This window comes from Dermacentor andersoni, chromosome 8 (assembly GCF_023375885.2).
Source record: "Dermacentor andersoni chromosome 8, qqDerAnde1_hic_scaffold, whole genome shotgun sequence".
Taxonomy (NCBI): Eukaryota; Metazoa; Arthropoda; class Arachnida; order Ixodida; family Ixodidae; genus Dermacentor; species Dermacentor andersoni.
Window position 1 is genome coordinate 32,799,320 of NC_092821.1, and position 25,583 is coordinate 32,824,902.

A 25,583-nucleotide genomic window follows, 5' to 3' on the forward strand; every position below is an offset into this window, starting at 1 on the left:
TCTTATTAAAGGGACCGACAATGAATAGTTATGGTACTAACTTTTTTCTTTTTTTGCAACGAAAAGCTTGTTACTCAGATTGTTTAATACTGTAATGGTGACACAGAAAATGTCGTGGAGCATTTTTTATCAGAATTCTTCTATCTGAGAGAGAGAGAGAGAGATAAAAGGGAAGACAAGGATGTTAACCAGTCAAAAAATCGGTAGGGTACTCTGCGCTGGGCGAAGGGAGAAGGGGAATTCAAAGAAAGGCAAGAGGAAGCTCGGGGTAGAGAGTCGTTGACGAACAGCACTACAGAGTCAGAGGCGCTCGCTTCTATCTGAAGTTGTTATTGTGTTTTCGAATTCGTATGTTGGAAACAATACGAGGTAAGTGTGATAGCAATCGAACGGGGGCTTTAGGGATAAGTACCTATATGATGAATGTGGCCCTAGTCATACCAAATTCATCTTTTTTATTCATTTGATGTTCACGTGGGGGATACTTTCTTCACTGCTGCGTTATGCTGCATTATTTAAACAGTAACGACTACACCGTTATTGTGAAAATGTCGTTTGCTCTTCACCTGCTTTGGCCATATACAAGTCAAGCGAAGTTTCTTTTCTTGCCGTTCCAGCTGCCATGTACATGCGATGTTCCTTCATATGGTGTTGCTTTATTTGAAGATGCAACAATATTTCACGCACTCATTGGTCATCTAAGCCTTGCAAAAACCAAGGACGAGGGCGGACCCAAATGTAACCAGAAAAAAAGATTGTCTGTAATAGAATTTCCGCGCCAATCGCACTGTTAAGCAAATCCTGCTACATGCTGTGCCAAACTGTTTGTCGCAACCATAGCGCCAGACCTGAGCCAACACGGACCTGCTCCAAATTGGGAATATTTTGCTTGCGCGACAAGGCGCAGCACATCAAGCAACCGGCCTTCACTACTCATACTCGCATTGTTCCTTCACAGCTACAGCATTTAGGGTACCGAGGTGCCATCCTATCGCAGTTGAACATTATGCACAATTTCGTGGCGACGCCGAAAACGACCGTGGAATTTCTCCTCTAGTGACATATAATTGTTGTAGCAATTATAATTATGTGATGTAATTATGCTTACCTGCTATTGTGAGGACACAGCTTCTCAATGCAACTTTTTCGCGGTTGCTTAGTGGTATATCGACAAGTGCGTAAGGCGCATTATATCACGACTAGGCAGCTCCGACATGCAAACAAAATTTGAAAAAGGGACAAGCAAGTAGTCACGGGCGCACAAGTCACGCAACACAGACGCTGTTCAATCTATTACTACGAGGACAAATAAAATATGATTGTTGCTGTTACATCTGTATGTGCACTGTTTAGTCATGCGTCTGATGAACTACCAACTTGCACAGCTAGTAATTTCATTTGTAGGGATATATAGTGTCTTTAAAATACAGCCACCCTGTTATTTATTAACATCGCGTGAGTGCCAAACAGGGAGTGTGCCAGTGATTTGTTTGGAACACCCTAGAAGACCATACGCTTTGGCTAGCATGAGCTTTAAATGCATGAGCTTATCCTTACGCAGTATATTTAATCTGTGCGGATACAGTGCTCGCGCCATATTGGTAATGAATAGGGTGGCTATGCGCATTCAACTTAATTGTTTAGTGGATGAAATGCTATAATAGATAGAACATTTAGCAGATGAAATTAATAACGAAGTGAAGGACAACGTAAGTGCGGAGGGGTTAACTCTATATTTAAATGCGGAATTAAATGTGAATTACTATTAGGTTGGCGCTTATATTCATTCTCTTGTATAATAACAAAAAACTTGCACAGCAAGTTGGAGAAAGAATACTGGCATCTTAGCATAATACATATTGAATGCAATGTTTCAGAAAGTACTAACTTATACGGTGCTTCCGCTTTGCACCGGAACTGTAAATTACTGCTCAAAAGCGTTCCTTTCTTGCTCCAAACAGCATATTTTTCTGCTGCAGAAGCATATATTTCTGCTACAAGCTTCAATTTTTCCTGCTCCGAAAGCTGCTCCAAAAGACCAAGTGCGGCTTCCTTCACCGCGTACACGGGCTTCCCTTGTTTGTATCCAGCTGTTTAGATTATGTTTTATATCTGTTGTATATTATAGTGCGTACTTTGTTCTGTTGGATGGCCCCAGGGGGCACCCCGCTATATATATATATATATATATATATAAACACCCTTGCTGCAACTGAGGGGTCAATTGGGTGCGGTGTGGAACTAGTGTGTGTGTCGTTCCTTCAAAGCCACCGACGATGCTCAGTGCCTCCCTTCACAAACACTACAATACATTCACCTGTTCGTGTGTTAAAATGCATTACGCTTCGCCAAGGGGGTGGTTTGTTTGTGCTATTCCTTGTCAGTGCCCCCAATCATTCGCCACTATTTTGTGATGGCAGGGCACTAGGAGCAGAGTGCACTCAAAAAGAAATTACCGTATTTAGCACCAAAAGCCGCACCAAACGTAGTTAAATTTTACAGTAAAGTCAGGATTGGGGTGCAGATTACTGGAATATATATTTGAAGTGTGGTTCCATGGTAGCACAACTTGCGCTGCCACGAAGCCACAATTTAGGACAAGCTTCTCAGCTACTGACACTTTCGTTACTTCCTGGGGTAGCCCACTGTTTTTCCACCCCTGTGCGTTCAAAGTCCATTCTTCCCTGCTGCATTATCGGTCACTCTCCGCCTCTGCATGGGTCGCCATTTTGCGTACAGCAGTTTGCGAATAGTGCGCATGGCATTTGCAATGTAGAACTTGGATAACGATAAGCCGTGCTCAAGGGGCCAGCTCCCATCTCCGAAAACAGTAAAGCCGAGTCACTGGCTGAAGATATGACATGAACAAATCATTTATCCCAAATGGTTATAGTTTTTGTAAACAACTGAGGGTTTTACGCAGTTATTTCCGTTGGTTATATGCGCAATTTTTTTTTTATTTCCTAGCTGTTCTGGAAGAGGATGCGTGTTGTATGTGTTGGCGTAGTATATGGGAAAAACTACAGTATTTCCTAGCCGGTTTCTTGCAATATCAACTTATGAAAACGTTGCCAAAGTTCACCGTGTGATCAAGAAGAAACCCGCTGATGAAGTCTCGTATGAGACAAGTTTGTTGTGTCAGCGAATCATTAGTTTCGCAAATGACAAATATAGCCTCCGGTCCTCAAGTGCTGATTGAGGATAAGAAAGCAATTTTGGTCAAAGCATTTTTCAAAGTGTTCTCTGAGGCTCATATGAATGAGAGATTTGTGAAACACTTCACATTCTGTCACTTTATGATTTTTTGAACTTTTCTGTAAAATACTTTTTATAAGTCTACTTCACAAACAGGGTCATGAAACATTTAAATGCCGTAATATTGAGTAAATTAAAAGGACCTTTAAGAGTCCTTTGTTGCATCATACTTAAAATCAACCTGGTCTCCGAAATAAAGAGAGCTTGTCAATAAATTTAGCATCTGTGTTCTTTTTTGGAATTTCATAATAACTCTTACTTACTTTTGTTTTATTTGTGCAGCATCGAGGCCTTCTATTTCTCTGTCAACTGCCAAGTGTGACAACTCAAAGCAAGGATGCCTCTACAGATGTCACCTATGTGACTATGAAGCTGATGAACTGTTTCATCTGGAAGCACATGCCAGCGTCCATACTGGCGAGAAGCCATTTCAGTGCCCTTCATGCCATAGGAGCTTGTCAAACAGATACAACTTAAATGTTCACTTGCGCATCCACACAGGCGAGAAGCCATATCAATGCCATTCATGCTCTCGGAGCTTCTCACAGAAGAGTCACCTGAAAGCCCACCAGCATACCCACACAGGTGAGAAGCCATTTGAGTGCCCGTCATGCTCTCAGAGCTTCTCACAACAGGCCTACCTAAAAGCCCACCTGCGCACACACACAGGCAAGAAGCCATATCAGTGCCCTTCATGCTCTCGTAGCTTCTCACACAAAGGTCACTTGAACGCCCACCTGCTCACTCACACAGCTGAGAAACCATATCAGTGCCCTTCATGCTCTCGGGGCTTTCCAAACAGATATGATTTAAACGTTCACCAGCGTACCCACACAGGCGAGAAGCCATTTGAGTGCCCTTTATGCCCCCAGACCTTCTCACGAAAGTGCCACCTCAAAGACCACCTGCGCACCCACACAGGCGAGAAGCCATTTGAGTGTCCTTCATGCTCTCAGAGCTTCTCACAACAGGCCTACCTAAAAGCCCACCTGCGCACCCACACAGGCGAGAAGCCATATCAGTGCCCCTCATGCTCTCAGAGCTTCTCACAAAAGAGCAGCCTCAGGAAACACATGAGGCGAGAAGCCATTTCAGCGAACCTACAGAGCTGAGAAACTTCCGCACAGGCCCGTCATTCCGTGGCCGCAAGGTCTTTTTGTGCCCATAATTTCACCGGTGTAAAGATTTCACAGAGATGACCTATGTCGCTTGGGCTTCCCTGTACAACAACAATGTCCTCGACACGCGCTGTCTTACGCGCGTGTCGAGCGCATTCATACACCAGCTCATTCATACAGGTGACCGGCCATATAGTTGTACCTTCTGCTCAAAGTCCCTTACACAGCCTCATCACTTGAGTAGACATAAGAGATCGCAGCAATAGGATACTTTCGGGTAGGTCAACAACCATGTTAAACAAGAGTCTGAAATATAAATCTACAAACGTTTAGCATGCTGCACTGTCTTCTACTGCATCAGGTAGCACAAGTGTCTCCACGTGCTCCTAAGAGGAAGCTTTAGCCCAGGCCCAACTCTGATGTTGCCTATTCAAATACATGTTAAATGCAGGAACGCTTTTCTGAGATAACCACTGGACCAATTGCAACGAAATTTGTTGCATTTGAGAGAAGGAGTTAAATTCTAGTGACTGCTAGAAGCAGAATATTGATTTAAGGCTTGAGTGTTATAACAGGAATTTACAAAGATGTGAAAAAAAAATTAAGCAAGTTTATAAATATGTAGCTGTGTACCTAAAATAGATATCGTAGTTCTGTAAACTGCATACAGTACATCATCAAAGCGGAGAAATTTCACGTATCCATTTATATATTTCGTGAACTTGTTACATTGCTTACGAGGATTCTGCAAAATCCCTACTCACATATTAAAGGTATATTTGAAAGCCTTGTTTAATACACCAATATTGTCAGCTTTAGATGCCCTATTCGATGCATTTTACAGAATTGTGATATCCTTTTTTTATTGCTCAGTTACAGTTATAAACTTCATAGTTCCGTTTTCTGGACATTTGTGATTTTCAACAATTTTTATTAAACGATTGACGGCCTAAATAAGAAATTCACTACCAATTGTGCCTACATTCTAGCTATTTCTATTAAATACAACAAACCTCATGAAATTTGGTGGAGTAGTTGTCGAGAAAAACGATTTCTCCTTTCCCATGTATTTAGATAGGAGCCCCCGAGCTAAAGCTTTCGCTTAAATGGCCCCTGAAACACTTTTTTTGGGGTCATCATATTTGCTGTACAACTTTTCCCAACATGTTATAGAACACAGAGCAAAAGGAATTGTGAGAACATCAGAACTGACCCACACAAAGCTATTATGGGCGCCTTACGCTGGAGTTTGAGGTATAGTAGCGGCGCTTGGTGGCGGCGCGCGAAACGTTATCTGGGTAGTACCAGCTTGGGTAGTATTGAGCCCTGGCTGTGGCGAAGCACGTTTCTAGCCCGAGTTTTGCGTCGATTCGCACTTTTTTCTGCCCTGTTGCGAGTGCGAAAAGGCTCGTCACTTCTCGCAGACCACGCTGCGAGCTAGCCGCAGCCTATAGTTTAACGAAAACGGACTCTCCGTGAGACGTAATGCTGGAAGCAGAACGAATCGGTGACGCCGATCCGGAGAGACCTAGCTCAGCCTCGACAAAGCGTCACCGTCGTCACTTCTGCGTCGTGGGCTGCCATGAACAAGACGGCCTGAATCCCAACATCACATTCTACCGTTTTCCTTCAAGGCCTCACGAAGCGGAGCGTCGGGCGCGCTGGATAGCTGCAGTTCGTCGCGCTGGGTAAGCGAAACTTCGCGCCATGCTGACTGCTTCGCCTGTCTTGAAGCTTGCTTGATTATCTGCGTTCTTAAATTCGGTATTTTGCACCTAAAGTCCCGACGGCAGACCGACATAGCAGTAGGCATGACTAGTGATTCACGATTGGAGACCCGGCCACAGCGACAATTAACAATTCGACCGGTGCGAAGTGGTGAAGTGACCAGGTGTGTGCAAATGAGCACAGATGGTCGGGCTGATTCGGTGACAATTCACGACCCCACTACGAGAGACACAGGTTAGGGAATCAAATGTGCCATCCTTGCCCTCAAGCCAGCACGTTGAGGCAGCACAGCAAGGTAGTATTGATTGCAGCACATCTTTACAACGAAGGCGCCAAATAAAACAACGGACGTTGAAAGGACACACGAGACAATCGTTGTAATCATGCATAACCAACTCGCCCACCAGCACGTGCTCAGTGCAGCACATCGATGTTCGAGCGCTGTCATTAAAAGCTACATCAAGCGAGCAGCGCACGAGCTCGCGCTGCAGCGCGATTCGCACGTACGTTACTGCGAGCTCATATGCATTGCATCAGTTATTACTTGCTAAAGGGTTAGATGGCCGCTGCTATAGTGCATGCATAACTACTTGTCTAGCGGCATGCAGTCAACAAATATTGCTGGAGGCCCGCCGCTTCGCGGCATGTCGAAAGACCGCCGCCGTCACGGCGCGTACCGTCGTGCGCTCGAGCAGTTCCGTAAACATGATGTCTGCTTATCGCTGCTGTGAATTTATTTATAGCAAGCATTTCTTCGTGTTCGTGCGCCCAAATCTAGCTGCGTGCAAACCTTACCTGAAGTTCAACATCGTACGCGACTCGCTTAACTTGCGATTGACACCGCGCTAAAACTTCGCCGCTTATTTCTTGAACGGCGTACACGTATTCGGCGTTGCATAATTTATTGCCTTTACGCAGTGTGCCACCCGTGAAAAAATCTTCGGCGCCCGATATTCGCTGCAAGCCGTGGTACAACAAAACCGAAAGTGGCGGGTCGATATTGTAAACGTGCTTTCCAAAGCAGACGACCGAGCTTGGTACTACCCAGTTCAGGACAGAGGGCGCTTTTTAGCACCATTTTCGCAGTGCCCCCTGGGCAGTGCAAGAGCCCCATAGCTCAGAAAAAATCAAAATACAGTTAAACATCGATATAATGAAGTCGCTAAAATCGGCGATTTGCTTTGGTATGTGTGACTTTTTATTATTTAAGAGTATTCAACATTTGTTTTGATCTTAAAAATTACTGTTTGCATGCCCCTACAGAACATATACGTTCACTGTAATACTGATTAATACACTACAGATGTGTGAATGGTCTGATTTCTGTAAGTGCTGTCTTGTCTTTTTATATTTTTTTTTTGCAGTATTGCTTTTGGGACGTATGAATTTGTTCTGTTAGACCTACTGATGTATTGTTGCTTCTATGTTCTGGTATACATGGTTCGCCCTGGAGGCTCTTGATCTTGGTCTATTTGAACCTTTAGTTTTTTTACAGATGGGTTCTTTTTCAGAGCAATTTATTGTTCAGTAAGTTAGCTTTCCACTGTCTGTTTCATCAGAGCAACAAATAAATGTCATTGTTTAGCGAGTATTCATTGTCTGTTGTTGGTATTTTAGTACTTGAATGGCAGCATGCAATACACGGATGTTAGCATTTTATTGTATCTGGGACTGCAAGAGAAGTTAAGTGACGGCAGTTGGAGGTTGATTATTAACACAGAAAGAACTTGCTATAGCTAACACACAGGAGTAATTTGAGTCTTGAGTCAAATATAAGATCCACCATGCCTAATTCATTCCTACATTTTATTTCAACTATAGTATCAGCATTTCTATAAGCACTAGTGTGACATATATCTGTGGAAATATTTGTATAAAATTTACATCTTGAATCGAGCATACACCTTCGCTCTATAATACATTTGTGCGCAAAAGGCTAAAAATTGGGCCAATCATGTTTTTCAACATTTGAAAAGATTCTTTCTGAATTGCAGTTGTGCCACTCTCTCATGAGGAATTTCCTCACCAACGAAATTGTGCACAGGACATACTTTTTAAGATAATTCAAGAATTCGCTGTTTTGATTTAGGGTGTGTGAATATTTGATACATTAAAATAGGCACTTCGTAAATACAAATATCTTGTAATAGCCTTCGAACACATAAAACATTACCTGTGCAAAAATAAAGCTCAAATTTAAGCAAAAGTATGATAAAGGTCACTCCCGTGGGCGTAGTATGGGCATAAAATACTAGAAAGTGCGTATTAGAGGCTGTATACGTTTCTCAGGGAACTAGCCTTTCTTGACTTTTACGTTTTTAGCGCACGAAAAGGGACGAGAGACAGAGGTACGACGCGGGCACAGCGCTGACTTCAAACAATTGTTTTTTTATTCTACGAAGCGGTACACATATATATTTTGGAAACAGACAGCAGCGCAGGCATGCGCATATGTACTGGTTTTGAACAAAACGACAGGAACGAGACATGTGTAATGGCAAGTTAAGGTTATATCGAAGATACAAAATGCGACCATGCATAGCTCAAAAAATTTTTTAACTGCAAGATTAAAATGCTATCTCAATCAAGCCACCCTCTGTGTCACGTTTAAAAACTCACATTCCTTTTTTGAAAGATTGGTTGAAGGCGCGCTAACACAAGCGTTCCCCAAGCTAGCCATCTTCGCCGCTTCAATAATCTTACGTGTTGTTTGCGCATGCGTGCGCTGCTGTCAGTTCCCTATATATATGTGTACCGCTTCGTAGAATAAAAAACAATTGTTGGAAGCTAGCGCTGTATCCGCGTCGTACATCTGTCTCTCGTCCTTTTCGTGCGCTAAAAACGTAAAAGTCATGGAATACCAACATGCCCAAACTTATGCTCTTTCAAACCTTGCCTGGCTATGTAGGGGTCATTTGCGCTCCCTGAAGAGTCCTTTGTATGCGAGCAATTTCCTCGTTCGTTCCTTGTGCTCCATGTGTGCTTTTAGTAAACAGTGCCTTAGGATGCGAGATGGAAATGCAGGAACTTGCCAATGTTATGAACACCAGGACGTGCGCATTGTTTAGCACGTATGTTTATGATAGCTGTTCATTCTTCGATAACTGTTGGAAACATATTGTACATTTTTTTTTCACTTAATTTCTGGCACTATTCGATTCGTATTCCGTTCAATCTGAAAAAATTACCTCTATATTGAGCGACGATGTACATACATGTAACTAATAAACATCAGTTCTCTTTTTCTTTTGGTTTTGAAAGTTCCACTCCTAAGAGTTACCTCCACATCCATTCAGCCATTTTGGTGACACGTATGCCTTCAGACGGCGGCGCGTTACGTCCACGTCAAGAAGCACCTGCACCAACATGTGACTGTTTCAGTGCGGGTTCTTTCAAAGTTTCTTTCTAATTTGTGAACTTACATAGCAATTGTCTATTGACACAGTTCTGCCATGTAGGTGTCTATGTATTAATAGAAGTAAAGTATGAACTGGAAGAATGCATACGTCTGCAGTATGCTGCATGGCATCTTGTTACACAAGCCTTGCGTATTCTGGGATGTATTGATCTGCTAGGGTTATTCGTACCCTGTCCCAGCATAATGTGACAAGCTGTATCATTCTGTTTTGAAAATGCAATGAAACAATTTTGTGAACACTGATACGATATGAGACTGACAACAGCATGATACCACAGTCAAATATTGTATCAGTTATGTAGGCCCACACTGTAGAAATAAATGGTGGAGGTTTTCCTGCTGCCTGCCCCGTCTCCCGACCTGACGCCCGACCGGTGCCGACAGCTACGCCTCATAGCGATCTGCATTCACCTCCCAGATACTGCAACGCTACCGAGTGGAGAACTCCGGACGACAAGCCCATTTGCTTCCGTTGCCTCCGCATTGGTCACGTGGCTCGCTGCTGCCGCACCACCTGAACATTGCCGTATTCGAGCTCCTTTTCCTAGTCTCCTCGCCCATATGCCGACCCGCGTCGTTACTCGCCTCGCCGTATGCCTGCTACCTCTGACGTATCCGTCGATGACAGTCGTCGTACTCGCTCGCCGTCCCCTCAGCGCCGTCGATCCCCGTCGTCTCAGCCACGCCGCTATCCGTCGCCGACCAATATGAACCCTCCCGGACGGAAAACTACAGCGATAGCTCCTGGGGGTAGTGCCGAATTATCTTCGTCGTGTCGATATGCTCCATTGACGCTCCCAACGAAGCAGAACGATGTTCACGTCGATGGTGTCCCTTTGACGGCGTTAATAGATAGATACTGGAGCCCAGGTATCCATAATGAGTCGTAACCTCCGTCGTCGACTGAAGGTTTTCACGCCTGCTACTGCTCGAGCCGCACGCGTGGCCGATGGCAGCACTGTTGACGTCACTGGAATGTGCACTTACCGTATTAGTATCGCCGACCGCCATCTTCCTGTTCCTTTAAGAGTGCCGACCATTTGTCCCCATGACCTAGTCATCAGACTCGACTTTCTTACGGCGCATTCAGCTTTAATAGACTGTTCTGCCGGTACCCTTTATCTCGAACTTCCTATACTCACGCATATTCTTGCCGAACTTCCCAACAACTTTTGTACGACAGCCTTCGTCCGCCTGCCGCCTAAAGCCTTGACTTTCGTCGATTTGCTATCATCTTTTCATGTACCCGATGGTGATTACGTTGCCACACCTGTTCCTGATGTCCTTTTGATGCGCAGTATCACTGTGCCCCACTCCGTCGTCACCGTCGCCCATAACCGGACATGCCTCCCCGTCGTCAATTTTGGCCTGACAAAGGAGTTTCTACCCCAAGACATTTCGGTTGCAACGTTTCATGCTATAGGCAATGACCACGTCACAACGTTTTGAGTAGACGTCTGCTCAGATTCTTCACCATGTCCACAGGATGCCGTTTGCCCTGACGCCACATTTCGTCCCATGATTGCTGCGGACCTACTGCCTGAACTAGCAACAGCTCTGTGTAGTCTTTTGGTTTCCTACCACGACATCTTCGACCTCAACAATCGCCAATTGGGCCAGACTACAATTGCAAAGCATCACATAAATACTGGTGATGCCAGTTCTATTCATCGCCGGCCATATCGAGTTTCTGCTTCAAAGCGTAAGGTTATTCAAGTTGAAGTGAACAAGGTGCTTGCCAAAGGCATTGTTGAACCTTCGTCGAGGCCTTGGGCGTCGCCCGTGGTGCTTGTTAAAAGAAAGATAGCACATGGCGTTTCTGCGTAGATTATCGTCATCTAAACCGCATTACCAAGAAAGACGTCTACCCCTTGCCTCGCATTGACGATGCCCTCTATTGTCTCCACAGTGCCAACTACATTTCATTATTGGACCTTCGTTGTGGTTGTTGGCAAATTTCTGTGGATGAAAATGACCAACAGAAGACCGCGTTCGTCACCTCTGATGGTCTATGTTACAAGAAGGGGCGCGTGGCCAGCACGTGCGGTATGGTGGCGCCATCTCTTGAGCCTTGTAACATCCTTCCTTTTTTGGTGATAACCTTTCAACCGACGACAAAATCCTCGAACCTCTTGAGAAGTCTTGTGTTTCTTTGAAGTCTGATGGTGGTGCGGTTTGCCTGATTTGTCGCGCTGGTATCCTCTTCTGGTTGCGGTGTAGCGTCGGCCTGTTCTTGCTGGCATTTGTTGGGAAGGAACGCACGTGACATCGCATCAGCCAAAAGTAATTCTTTGCCTGGTCTGTGCTCGATGACAATGTTGTATCTTTGCGTCTGAAGAATCATGCCTTCTAGTCGTCTTGGAACTTAATCCAATCGTTTCTTCAGGATCGTTTGTAGTGGCTTGTGATCGCTGATGACCTTTGTTTCTCTTCCGAATGTGTACTGGTGGAACTTGTTTAGTACGAAGACGATAGCGAACGTTTCCTTTTCAATTTGTGCATGGCGGCTCTCTGTCGGTGTAAGTTCTCTGCTGGCGAACGACATTGGCTGTCCGTCTTGAAGAAGAGCTGCTCCGAGTCCAAGATTGCTTGCATCACACTGAATTTCTAACTGCTTTCGTGAGTCGAAGTAGGCCAGAATTGGAGCTCTTGTCACAGCGTCTTTTGCCTTTTGAAATGCTTCTTCTTGCGGTTTTCCCCAGTGCCATGTTATATCCTTGACAGTGAGCTTTCTCAATGGCTCTAATACACGCGAAATTTTCGGCAAGAATCTGGAGAGATAGTTGATCATTCCGCAGAAGCGTTGTTCCCTGGACGTCGACTGGCTTTGGCATTTGTTCAATTACCTTGACTTCATTTGGATCAACTTTTAGTCCTTCTTTTGTCAGCAGGTGTCCCACGAAGACAGTTGATGAGGCTCTGAGCTGAGTTTTTTCTTTGTTGAGATGAATTCCGATTTGTTGGCATCTCTGGAGTAGACTCTCTAATTTCTTGTCATGATCTTTGACAGCATCTTTTTGATTTTCGCCCACTCCATAGACAAGAATGTCGTCTGCAACGCAGAGAACTTCGCTAAGTCCTTCAAGTGCCACTTGAAGTCTTTTCTGAAAAATTTTGTTGCTTACCGCGAGTCCAAACGGCAGGTGGAGCCATCGATAACGACCTTTTGGTGTTTGAAATGTGGTCATAAAGCTTTACTCATTATCGAGAGAACATTGCCAGTAGCCTTCCCGCAGGTCTAGTTTTGAGAAGATTTTTGCTTTGGCAAGATCGGGTAGCACATCATCAAGGATGGGCAATGTGTGACGTTCTCGTTCGAGAGCCTCGTTCAGTGCTTGTGGGTCAACGCATATTTGCATTTCACCATTTTACTTGGTTGCCACAACCAATCTGCTCACCCACTGCGTTAGCTCTGCGATACTTTTAATGACACCTCTTTTTTCCAGGCTTGTCAATGTTTGTTCTAATTGCGGTTTAATGCTGACAGGGACTCTGCAGCTTGTTATCGCGTCTTGCAACGAAACGGTCTTTACCAATTCAAAGTTGTGCCATACGGTCTAATATGGAACGCCATAGCAGCGTTCGAGCGTAGTATGGACTCTGCTTCAAGGGTTCAAATGGCCAACATGCCTCTGCTACTTAGACGACGTTCTCGTATTTTCGCCTGCATTTGAGACACACCTTGAGCGCTTATCAGCTGTTCTTCAAGTCTGCGAGGCTATGGGCTCTAACTAAATTCATCGAAGTGTCACTTCAATCGTCGGCAGATTACAGTGCTCGGTCACCTCGTCGACGCTTCAGGTATTCAAACAGACCCGGAGAAATTTCGTACTGCCACGTCGTTTCCTGTACCTGAGTCTGTCAAAGACGTCCGAAGTTTTGTAGTACTCTGCTCCTACTTCCGACGCTTCGGTAAAGACTTCGCAGCGGTTGCCCGGCTACTTAATGATCTTCTGAAGCAGGACGTGCCGTTTACGTGGGGCCCCGCTAAAGCTGTCGTATTTGCGCACCTCTCCAACATTCTCACCACGCCACCTATACTGGCCCACTTTGACCTGTCCTCTCCTACAGAGGCACGTACCAATGCCAGTGGTCACGCTACCGGAGCCGTCTTAGCTCAGCGCGAACAGGGTCAAGATCGTGTTATCGCCTCCTCACTGCAGCGGAGCACAACTATTCGATTAGATGCTGAATGCCTGGCTCGAGCCTGGGGGGTTTCCAAATTCCGAACGTACTTGTATGGCACGCACTTCTCTGTAATCACGGACCACCACGCGCTCGGCTGACTTTCTTCACTCAAGGACCCTACCGGCCGGCTTGGTCACTGGGCTCTGCAGCTGCAAGAATATTCCTATGCGGGAGTGTAGAGGTCGGGCCGATTACTTCAAGACGCAGACTGTTTATCACGCTATCCAGTGGACAAACCACCCGCCGACCCTGACCCCGACGCCGACACTTGCGTTTTCTCTGTTTCCCAGTTGTTACACGTTGCCGACGAGCAACGCCGGGATGCCACCTTGCGCGCCATCATTGATGGCTTGGAATCTTCACCTTCTGATTCGTCCCTTCACCTGCTTGTTCTCCAGGATAGTGTATTATACCGCCACAATGTACGCCCAGGCGGTCCTGCCCTACTCGTCATTCCTAAGCACCTCCGGTCAGCTGTTCTCCAAGAACTTCACGATTTACCAACGGCAGGTCAACTTGGTGTCTCCCGCACCTGCGACCGGATTCGCCGACGCTTCTTTTGGCCAGGTCTTGGCCGCTCCGTCCGGAAATACGTTGCGGCGTGTGAGAAATGCCAGCGCTGAAAAGCACATGTAATCGACGCTCCCTGCCAAGTGCCTTCAACCAGTCGACATTCCTTTGAAGCCGTTCTTTCGCGTTGGCTTGGATTTACTGGCCCTTTCCCTCTATCCACGTCTGGCAACAAACGCGTAGCTGTGGCGACAGATTACACCACGCGCTACGCCATAACCAGAACACTTCCAACGAGCTGCGCCACAGATGTCGCCGATTTTCTTTTACGCGACGTGATTCTGCAGCATGGTGCTCCACGCCAACTGCTCACTGCTCATGGGCGGACATTTCTTCCTAAAGTCATCGCTGACGTCCTGCAGTCCTGCTCAGCCAAGCACAAGCTGACTACGTCTTACCATCCACAGACTAATGGTCTCATGGAGCGTCTGAATTGCATCCTAACAGACATGCTTGCAAAGTACAACAGACATGCCTGCAAAGTATGTCTCGTCTGACTATACTGGTTGGGACCTTGATCTGCCCTATGCCACTTTTGCATATAATTCTTCGCGTCACGACTCTGCCGGTTATTCCCCGTTCTTTCTGTTCAGCCGAGAACCCACATTGCCACTGAAGGCATCCCTTGTCTCCGCCGCAGCAGACACCAGCGAGTATGCACTTGACGCCATCACCAGGACAGCCCAAGCACGCGAAATTGCACGCACTCGCCTCCTGACCTCCCAAGAGAAGCAACGGCGTTTGTACGATCGCCGACACAGAGACATCCACTTTTCGCTTGGATCTCTGGTACTCTTGTTGTCCCCGACTGATCACGTTGGCCTGCCAGAAAAACTCCTGTCTCGGTACACAAGCCCATATCAAGTGCGGCGTGCCGGGACTCCAGTTACGTACCAAATTGCCCTAGTCAGTACCAGTGCCTCATCTGCCCCGAATTCGACTGACATTGTGCATGTCGCACGCCTCAAACCATATTACTCTCCTGTTATCACCGATATTTAGACGCACCGGGACGGTTCTTCTACCGCCGGCGATAATGATACACGCATATTGCGTGTTTCTTGCGGACGATGCACGCGAGGGCCCCGACGAAGACGACGAACGCTCCCTGCTGGCTCTCGAGCTGTCGGCTGAACTGGCCAGCGCTGCAGTTATCCTTTCTAAATATACTTTGTAAATAGTCTCCAGTTCTTAATCCTTCGTTCGCGTAAAAATATTATTACTTAACAAGTCCTTTAGTCATATTAAGATATAGCTGAGGCCAGCTGTGCTGATGGTTGCAGATACATTTTGGTAATCAGTTTAGAGCAGATATTTTAGTGGCCATGACCATCTGATATTCTTTTATGTAACGGCTAAACAACGAAGTACTTGTTTATCCACTCTGCCTACTGAAGACTCCTATTTTCAGTAAAATACTCATTGCAATTAATTGTGAATGTTGCACGGCTCACCAGGACACGTTGTTCTCCAAGTAAATCGCTGCCTAATTGAACATCCTTGTGCATGTAAAGAGGTTTACATGTGCACAACAAAAGCTTATTGCATATTGTTTTTCTTAGTTAATGCCCTAAATTGTTGGAAAATTCTGTTTCGTTAAGTATAACGAATATGCCGGTGCCTTGTTTAGTTTGGAGCTAAGCTACACATCCGAGACGTTTAGAAGATAAGCATTGTGAATGCACTCGTGAATGAAGCTTCTTAGTTGTTGGAATCTTCTGATTCTGCCATAAGTGATACTTTTGTCTACAAGTGTGTGGAAGCAAAATGACATTACGACATTACCAATTCTGTTCTATGTATATTCCATTTTTGTCATGTGCAGGCTGTGTTGACAATGAGTGACATAGATCACTTCAGATTCTGTTGGAATTTGCGCTAGCGTATAGGCCTTTCTTAGATAGAACAGTGCACAGTTACGCAAAGTAGGTGTTCTCAAACTTTTTTCCTTTGGTGATACCCCGCCAGCTTCTGCATAGTGCTACACAACCCTATCTTCGTTTTCCCACTGACCTGCTTACACACAGACTCAACATAAGGGCTCATCAATGCTTACGGAGAATGGAATGGGGATGAGAAAGGGTGTTGCTTAACGCTCAGTGCTGTGAGCGCAGAGAACTGGCATGTCTCGGGAGAAGGATCGAGGGTGGGGAGGTTGGCTGGAGCCTTTGGATCTGCTTTAGCACTGCTGCCGCGTCTGGGTTTGGCCTCCAGTGAACGCAGTTCGGTGTGTGATCTTTACTTCCGAGGGTAATTTTCGTTGATGAGGTAGGTACGATGATATATGGACAATTTCTTTTTCGCTCTCCGTAATGCGCTGTGCAGGCGGACCATATGGCTGCCACGCTAGGCAAAGTGTGCCATTAACGACATATTCGCTCAAACGGAAGTGTCAGAGGCACAAAAGCCTGTAGTATTTTTTTTTTTTTGCAAAGAAACGTTACCTGACTGGCACTTGCATTCCGGAACGGCCTTCGGTGTATCAATCGCAGTGCTAAGCATGCGATTGCCTGCATGCGAATGCCTGCATCGCCTGGAATGTAACAGTGCCCCTCGACTGCAACGAAACGCTTATCTTTTATTCTCTTAAGGTTGCCAACCGGCGTAACGACATTATGAAACTGTATACAGTAGCCAACCGATTTTCCGCACCTCGCGGGGACCGAAACATAGTCCGAAAATTGAACAGTCAGAAAAATGAAATTTATTAGGCTTAGAACGGCTTAAGAAAACCTCTAATAATGCCCTGCTTTTGAAGGCAGGGCATCGTTTGGAGGCGATCAGACTTGCTTAGATTTGCACAAGAGTGATGTCTCCGTGTACAGTCAACAAGAGCGTCACCGCGTTTGCGGAGATCGTCATGGAGATAGAAGAATCGAGCCATGGTTCTTCGCACCACTTGGCTCTCGCGAAGGCACAGGAGCTGGTGCTAGTTACACAAATTCGAAGCCACGCAAACATGTACAAAGGCACGAGATCTCCGAGACCAATCTACAATAATCCCTTACGTGACCTTAAATTAGGTTCCTAGGGGCAGGATCGTGTAGAGGTTCTTGAGAAGGCGCGATGGTGGCGCCAAGCGACGCCGGGGCGCGTTCGTTCTCGGCGTGATCGTCCTCTGACCCCCGCGGACCGCGCGTTGTTCAACGTTGCTTGTGTGTGATTGTGCTTGAATTGCTCGTGTGTTGGTTGTAGGTTCTGTGTTACTTGGCAGAAAGCCGTGAGTAGAGGTAGTGGGGCAGTGTGGCTTTGGCCTCGGTGAGCTCTAGCAGTACAGAATCTGTGTTCCCCGCAGGGGCGCCTGCGTAAGCACACGTTTGGTGCGTTACGACACCACGTACCCGAGCACATGAGGATTGAACCCTCCCGCGTCTAACCGTGCATGGCTTAGCCGTGTCTGCGGAAAAGGGGATCCTGCGGTTTGTGCGAATTCCGTGTGTTTGGACCTTTAGGGCCTCTCAGCGGCAGCAACACACCCGTCTGGCCTCGGCTTCACGTAAACAGCACCCCCTGGACTGACACACCCAGGGGAAATCGCTAGCTGCCTTTTCCTGTCTCTCTCTCCCTCCAATCTTCGTCTTTCTCTCAGTTTCAATATTTCCTGTCCTCTCTTTATTATCCTTTTACTTACGACATCGCGGGCAGCGAGAGTTAACTTTGTGCAGTATATCCAGCCTTGGTTATAAGTATTCGGTTATAGCGGGGACGTACCGCGCTGGCGTGCGCAGAACTGAATACTTCCCGTCCTGTGTCGTCCCCTGGTTGGGCTCCATGGTAGGCGGCGGCCATCCCTGCCGAAATCTTCACAATATTAATGGCAACCTCATTCCCCCCCCCCCCCCCGCTCCCTGATGCCCCTCAGAACGAGGGCGCACCGAAGATGTTCTTCAATTTCTTGACAACAAATCCCAAGATTTCCGCAGATTTCATGTCATCCATTCTGACCAGCCTGAAAAGACCATGAGAATGATTTCTCCTTTCCTCGTGTCTAAATGTCTTGGCGCAGGCTACAAAGCATCAGAAATGGCTAGTGATAATCTCCTTTTGGAACTTCGCGATACGAACCAGCTTGAAAACCTTCCTAAATTAGTGTCATTCGCGGCAATCCCAGTGACAATATCCCCACACCGAACTATGAACACCAGCCGTGGTGTTGTCTTCGACGATAACTTGATGGAGCTAGCAGAAGCTGAACTATCGGAAGGCTGGAGTGACCAAAACGTGATCAATGTTAAAAGAATTATGCTAAGGCGCGATGGCAAGGAGATAAAAACCAAGCATATAGTACTCACTTTTTGTTCAAGCATCCTGCGTGAGACACTCGAGGCCGACTATGTAAAGCTACGGGTCAAGCAGTATGTTTCAAATCCTCTTCCATGCTTCAAATACCAGCGTTTCGGCCACAGTTCTCAGAACTGGCGAGGCCGGCAGACATGTGCAAAATGTAGTTCCCGTGGCCATGCCTCTGAAACACGTGAAAACGCTCCACAGTGCGTGAACTGTGATGGCTAGCATGCCGCATACTCGCGGTCATGCCCGGCTTGGTAGAAAGGAAAAGAAATAGTCAGAATCAAAGTAATGGAAAATATCACGTTTGAAGAGGCTCGTAGGCGGATGGCATACCTGCCAAACAGCTTTGCGGAAGTGGTGCGTCAGGAGGCAGTGCCAAAATGGCTTCCGGCAGCTGTCCGGCCCACACGCAGTGAGCTGGCGATGATGCCATCTGACCCCGCGGCGGATGCAGCTAGCGCTGCTCCGCCACTGAAGCCGAAAGGGTCATTGACCTCCGGGCTGGTGGCCTCAAAGGTCTCTTCCAAAGCGTCGAGGCCTTCAGGTCAAGCACAGTGCTCAGAAGAGTGCGTGTCCAGCGCCTCGCAAGAGGCGCTGGACACACAGCACAAAACACTTTTATCATAATGGATACACAAATACTTCAACGGAATGTTAGAGGATTTATTCATAACCTTGATGACATTAGAGAACTACACAAACATAATCCAAGGTTGCTGTCTGTTCAAGAGACATCCGAAACCTACGAACACAAATTTTCTTCGAAATTACACCATCTTTCGAAAAGACTGTGACGAGGCTAATGCCTCCGGCGGTGTAGCAATAGTAGCCTACAGGTCTGCAGCTCGCCGAACTGACACTGCCCTTGTGCCCTTGATTCAGTGTCAGTTCGGGTCATTTTTGTTAATAGATTCGTCACTGTATGTACCATTTATATAATCCCGAATCATCATCTCGAAAAAACTGTCTTTTATAACCTCATTCATCAGCTTCCTGAGCCTTACATACTCGTGGGAGATTTTAACGCTCATAACACGATGTGGGGAGACTCACAATGCGACGCGAGAGGTCGACTAATTGAAAATTTCCTTTTAACCTCCGGTGCGTGCCTCTTCATCAAGAAGGAGCCCACCTGTTACAACGTGCAGCATGACTCATATACATCGATAGATCTAGTAATTGGATCTGCTTCTCTTCTGCCTGACCTGGAATGGAATGTCGTCAACAATCCTTTTGGAAGTGACCGCTTCCCTGTAACTTTAAACTTAATAACGCGGAATTACAACCCTCCCAATATTCCTCGATGGAAAGTAGCATCAGCTAACTGGCAGCATTGTAAATAATCAACTTATTTATCACCCGATTTTATAAATATTACTATAGATGATAATGTCGCACATTTTACAGCTTTTATTATTGTTGCTGCTGAAAAGCTTATCGCGCAAACGAATGGTGGTTCACTTAAAGACCTGTTCCCTGGTGGAATGAAGACTGTAGAGAGGCGCGAAAGAAGCGAAATACGGCATGGGGTGTGTTGCGTAGATCGCCAAGTGCAGACAATTTAAAGAAATCACAGGGAAGGCGGACATGGCGTCAGCCAAAGAGAGAAAGCTGGGTGAGATTCCTCTCGGGTATTAATTCATACACGCAGGAGGCAAATGTGTGTAACGGCGTAAGGAAGCTAAAAAGGCAACAAATCCGCATGTTTCCTCTAGTGAACGACCAAAGAAATACCTTGCAAAACCAGGCAGACTCTTTTGGGGAGCACTTTGAGCGGATATCGACGTAAATCCATTATACTCAATCTTTTCTTAAATACAAATAGAAGAACGTAAGCCAGTCCTACGTAAATACAGACAGAACGAACTGTATAACCGGCCTTTCAGTATTGCCGAGTTGAAAGCTGCCTTGATCGCATGCAAGAGCTCTGCACCGGGACCTGACAGTCATGTATGACGTGCTCAAAAACTTACACACTGACAGACAAGGTACACTAATCGCACTTTTCAACACTATTTGGGCTGCCGGATACTTTCCATCCGCATGGAAAGAAGCCATTGTAGTCCCTGTTTTGAAACAGGGAAAAGACCTTTCCTCTGTGGCAAGTTACCGCCCGATAGCTCTCACAAGTTGCTTTTGTAAGGTATTTGAAAAAAATGATTAATCGGCGGCTCATCCATTTCCTTGAACTGAACAAAATGCTTGACCGCTATCAGTGTGGCTTCAGAGAAGGCACAACCACTGAAGTTCACACAGCGCATGGAAGGAAATATCCATGACGCATTTGTACACAGTTTTTTTAACCCTATTCCTCGATATGGAAAAGGTGTACGGCACAACATGGCGCTACGGAATCTTGAGAGAGTTGTCTGGAATGGGCATGCGTGGCAATATGGTAAACCTAATAGAAAGCTACTTGTCTAATTGTACCTCCCGCGTAAAAATCGGGAATGCATTATCACGTCCATTTATGCATTAAACTGGTGTACCCCAGGAAGGCGTACTCAGCTGCGCACTCTCTATCGTTGAGGAGACTGCACATCCCGATAAAACAATTACCACCGGCCATATTTTTTTTACGTCTACGTGGGCGACATTCAAATAGGCTTCAAGTGCTGTAACCTCGCAGTGTGTGAGAGGCAGGTACAGCATGGCGTAAAAAAGGCGTCCAAGTGGGCAGACAAAAACAGATTTAGAAACAACCCCCACAAAAGCACTTGCATTCTTTTTACCGGAAACAGAGGCCTGGTTTCAGATCCTTGTGTGGAACTGTGTGGACAACAAATACCTGTCAACAAAGAGCATAAATTTCTAGGTATTATACTTGACTCCAGGCTTATTTTCATTCCACACATTAATTATATTAAATATGTCTAAGAACAATGAGCTTACTGAAAATTCTATCCCACACAACATGGGGTAGCGACGGAAAATGTCTGAGGAATTTTTATAAAAGTCCAATTTGATCACAATTGGAATGTGGTGCCGAGCGCGCTATAGATGCTAGATCCTGTCCACCATCCAGGTATCCGCTTGGCCACTGACGCTTTTAGAGTAAGCCCTGTTGAAAGCTTATACGTAAAGTAAAATGAATGGTCACTCCGTGTACAGAAAACATACATCAGCCTCAAAATTTTTTCAAAATACACTCTAATCATGAACATACATGTTTTAATGCCGTAAACGATATGACGTGTGCTACACTTTTCCGTAATTGCCCCTGAGTAAGACAGCCTCTCTCTCTGCGTGTGAGAGAGCTTAGCGATGAAATGCATGTCCCACTCCTCGGACATCGCTTAATGCATCCAACCAAGCTGTTACCTCCTTGGAAGGGGCACATGGTAGGATGTGACATATCCTTTCTAGAAGTTGCTAAGCATGCTCTAGTGGTCAAAATCCAAGTGTACGTTGCTGATCCAGCAGCTGGTGGTTCCCTGGACAGGAACGGCAAGTGGCTGATTGCCAGGTCTGGAGGTGCATCTTGGCGCGGCGCGCTGATGTCACTGCTGTCTCCGTGAAGATGCATCGCAATCGTGTGGCTTCAGCTCGGGTGAAATTCCCCGGCAGAGGCGTAAAATCGAGGTCTGTGGTGTCTGCTTCGTCAAGGTGGCATCCTCTTGGCCGTATGTCTTTGCATCCCCAGTGTGGGTGATGTGAATTGAGGTCACCTCGATTGAGTATTCTGTGCTGGGGGAAAGCGAATTTGTAGATGTCAAAGCCAAGTGAAGTTGCGTCAGGTGCGCGGTGTTTTGGGACAGAGGTAGACCAATGTCAAAGCGGATTCCTTTCACTGTCTTAGCCTAAGAAGTGTTCAAGCTATTAAACTGGAAAGGTTTAGGAGTAAGGATCGACGGCAAATACCTCAGCAACCTTCGGTTTGCCGATGACATTGTTCTATTCAGCAACACTGCGGACGAGTTACAACAAATGATTGAGGACTTTAACAGGGAGAGTATAAGAGTGGGATTGAAGATTAATATGCAGAAGACAAAGATAATGATAAATAACCGGGCAAGGGAACAAGAGTTCAAGATTGCAAGTCAGCCTCTAGAGTCTGTGAAGGAGTACGTTTACCTTGGTCAACTAATCACAAGGAACCCTGACCATCAGAATGAAATTCAGAGAGGAATAAAAACGTGTTTATCGCACACGGCCGACATTGTGAGCTCCTGACTGGGAGCTTAATTACCGTTATCATTGAAAAGGAAGTTATACAATCAGTGCATTTTACCGGTGCTGATCTATGGGGCAGAGTCTTGGAGACTGACAAAGAAGCTTGAGAACAAGCTAAGGACTGCGCAAAGAGCGATGGAACGAAGAATGCTAGGCATAACTTTAGGAGACAGAAAGAGCGGTTTGGATCAGAGAGCAAGCGGGTATAGACGATATTCTAATAGACATTAAGAGCAAAAAAATGGCGCGGGCAGGTCATGCAATGCGCGGATTAGATAACCGTTGGACCATTAGGGTGGCAGAATGGATACCAAGAGAAGAGAAGCGCACTAGAGGACGGGAGAAGACTAGGTGGTGCGACGAAATTAGAAATTTTACGGGTGCTAGTTTGAATTGGTCGGCGCAGTACAGGGGTAATTGGAGATGGCAGGGAGAGGCCTTGTCCTGCAGTAGACATAACATAGGCAGATGATGATGATGATTATGATGATGATGATATGATAAAATAATGTTCAATTATATGTTCGGAGCGTCCGTGGAAACAGAATAGACCCTTTGAGCCTGCCCAATTAGTGCTTTTCCTCACCATGTCCGTTGCTCTATAGCCGCTTAGTTAGCCTTTGTACCCTTGTATGTCTCGTGTTGTGCCTGTTTTCCTGGAGAAGCAGGACAATTGGTTGGCCCTCTTGCCGAAACAGCTAACCTAATTCAGTCGCACTAACACTCTCACAAAGTGTGAGCCCGCATCCATCTCGACATGGTCGCTATTGCCTCCGCAGCCGCAGGGCCGCTTACACGTTGGCAGGGAGGCAAGTTCCCTATTGTTCCTGAGCTCGCCGGTCCTGTTTGTCGCGTGGGTCGCAAGAGCATGACGAGAGACGAGGTGGCCTCGGCGAGCGGAGAGAGTGATTTGGGAGACGGAGCAGCGTGGTCGTACACCGAGAGACAGCTGAAGAATTGAACGGCAGGCTGAAGGCCCCAGGCCGAAGTCTTCGCCGGTAGATCGACAGACGGTGCAAATCCGTCAAGATCTTCGGCAGTGAGATACCAGCAGCCCGACGCTTCGTCAGATCGGGATCTCGGCGAGCACGCCACAGATAAGCCTCGTGCTCCAACCTGCTCTCAGAACTTCCGCCGGACTCGTTTTGCTTAATCACGTTTCATCTTTCATTTACTTATTCATCGCGTGTTCATTTTTGTATGCTCTGTTAGTGTAGTGTTTGCCGCGTTTATTGTCACGTGTATTTTTCATTTGTGTCCGGTATTTCTTTTTATTTCGCGAAGTGTCAGAAATTCCCACGTGGTGGACTTTGTGTTGCGCGTCACGTCAGAGTGTGTTGTGTGTGACCCGCACGCCTTCCGCGAAGCTTTGCACCATCTGCTTGCAGTTTGCTTATTCTTTTTTTTTCATCATGTCTCTGGCCTGATTTTATTTTATTAAACGGAGTGTTTGTTTTTTTCGCCGCCTCCCGTCTCATGTATCTGGTCCACGGTCGATCAGGCGTGGACCTTATCGCGGGTCAGCAGTCGAACCATCCGTAAATGCACGCGGTGTGGGTTTGTTGTCGTCCCATTTCGTTCGTTCCCCGGATAGTGCAAGTAATCATACCCCAATCTTTGACAACTGGCGTCCGCGACAGGACTTGCTGACTACGATCTTCCTTGACCACGGGGCATAGCAGGCAGAGCAGGCGCGTACCCCCGGAGAGCGGAAGAAAGCCGAGATATGGCCGATGGACTGCATCGTGGACGTCGGGAGGCAGATGGGCCTTGAGGGCCCAGCGCTCAGGGAGTTTTTGCACGATATACGCTCCGAAGGAGAGGCGAATCGTCGCGACCGCAGTGAAGCGCGAGAGCGGCGTCAGCGCGAAAAGGACGAGCGCCTCAAGCAGGAAGAGCAGCGGAGGCGCGAAGAAATTCGACAGCGCGAGACTGGTTAGGACGATTGGGCACGGTCTTGCCGCCGCGTCCTAGAGTTGGAGAGGGAGATTGCGCTGCTGCGCGCGAAGGAAGAACGTGTCGGGAACGACTCAGAGTGCCTGTCGGGCCCGACCGCCGACGCTGTGGAACCTCGTCTCTCTGGAGTGAGCCATTGGCTCATGTCCAGCACCAATCCTTGCTCGTGCCTCAGCCATTGGGTGTCGGGGCACTCGAAGTGAACGAGAGTCCGGAGCTAAAAAAATCAGGCGATGTCTTCGGTGACGATGGTGAGAGGCTGGCCACGAAAAAATGTCAGTCGCCGCGCAGGCAAGTTATGCCGGCATCGCAAGCCGAGAGCCCGCGACGCGTGTGGCGCGGCGGAGGCTGGCGAGTTACCGCACGCCGTGGGGGAACGAGGTACGGACCGCTGGCAGATTCCAGAGAGTGAGGAAGAGGCCGTCAATCAAAACGACAAAGAGGTCGCGACGGTGTAGGTGTCGACAGAGCTTGGCGATGCCAGGGCATGGCTCGTCGCCGTGAAGTAGGACGCGATCAGGTACTTAATGGGGTTGCCCATTTGGTATGCTGCGTTGGTTTTAGGACGCCTTGGCGCTGTAGACGATCAAGCTCGTGTTTCATAAGCTCTTGCGGCACCACTGAAATCGGAGGGGCCTTGCAAAACTTCGCCGTGGCACCGTCTTCGAGTTCCAGGTGATCTAAATGACCCGTATATCTACCAATGTCTTCCTTGAAGACATCTGGGTGTCATCCCAGTACCTCTGTAATCTCTGGTGCTTGCTCTCCAATGTGGTTGATCCCCTTCACCTGAATGCGAAGTGCCGAAAACTAATCTCTTCCTAGGAGGTTGCACCCGGTGCCCTTCATAACCAACAACGGCAACAGATGCTCCTTTGATCTCAACC

The 25,583-nt window shown here is 46.8% G+C and overlaps 1 protein-coding gene across 3 annotated transcripts in view; it reads left to right on the forward strand.

Annotated features, from left to right (window-relative positions):
- The window catches only part of LOC126526471 (uncharacterized), a 218,290-nt gene extending 208,942 nt beyond the window's left edge, over positions 1-9,348 (forward strand). For all 3 annotated transcript variants that reach the window (XM_072289604.1, XM_072289605.1, XM_072289606.1), the window contains exon 5: positions 3,538-9,348. In XM_072289604.1, the coding sequence (XP_072145705.1) occupies positions 3,538-4,367 (830 nt within the window). In that variant the 3' untranslated portion in view covers positions 4,368-9,348. The remainder of the gene's footprint in view (positions 1-3,537) is intronic.
- Positions 9,349-25,583: the final 16,235 nt, after the last annotated feature.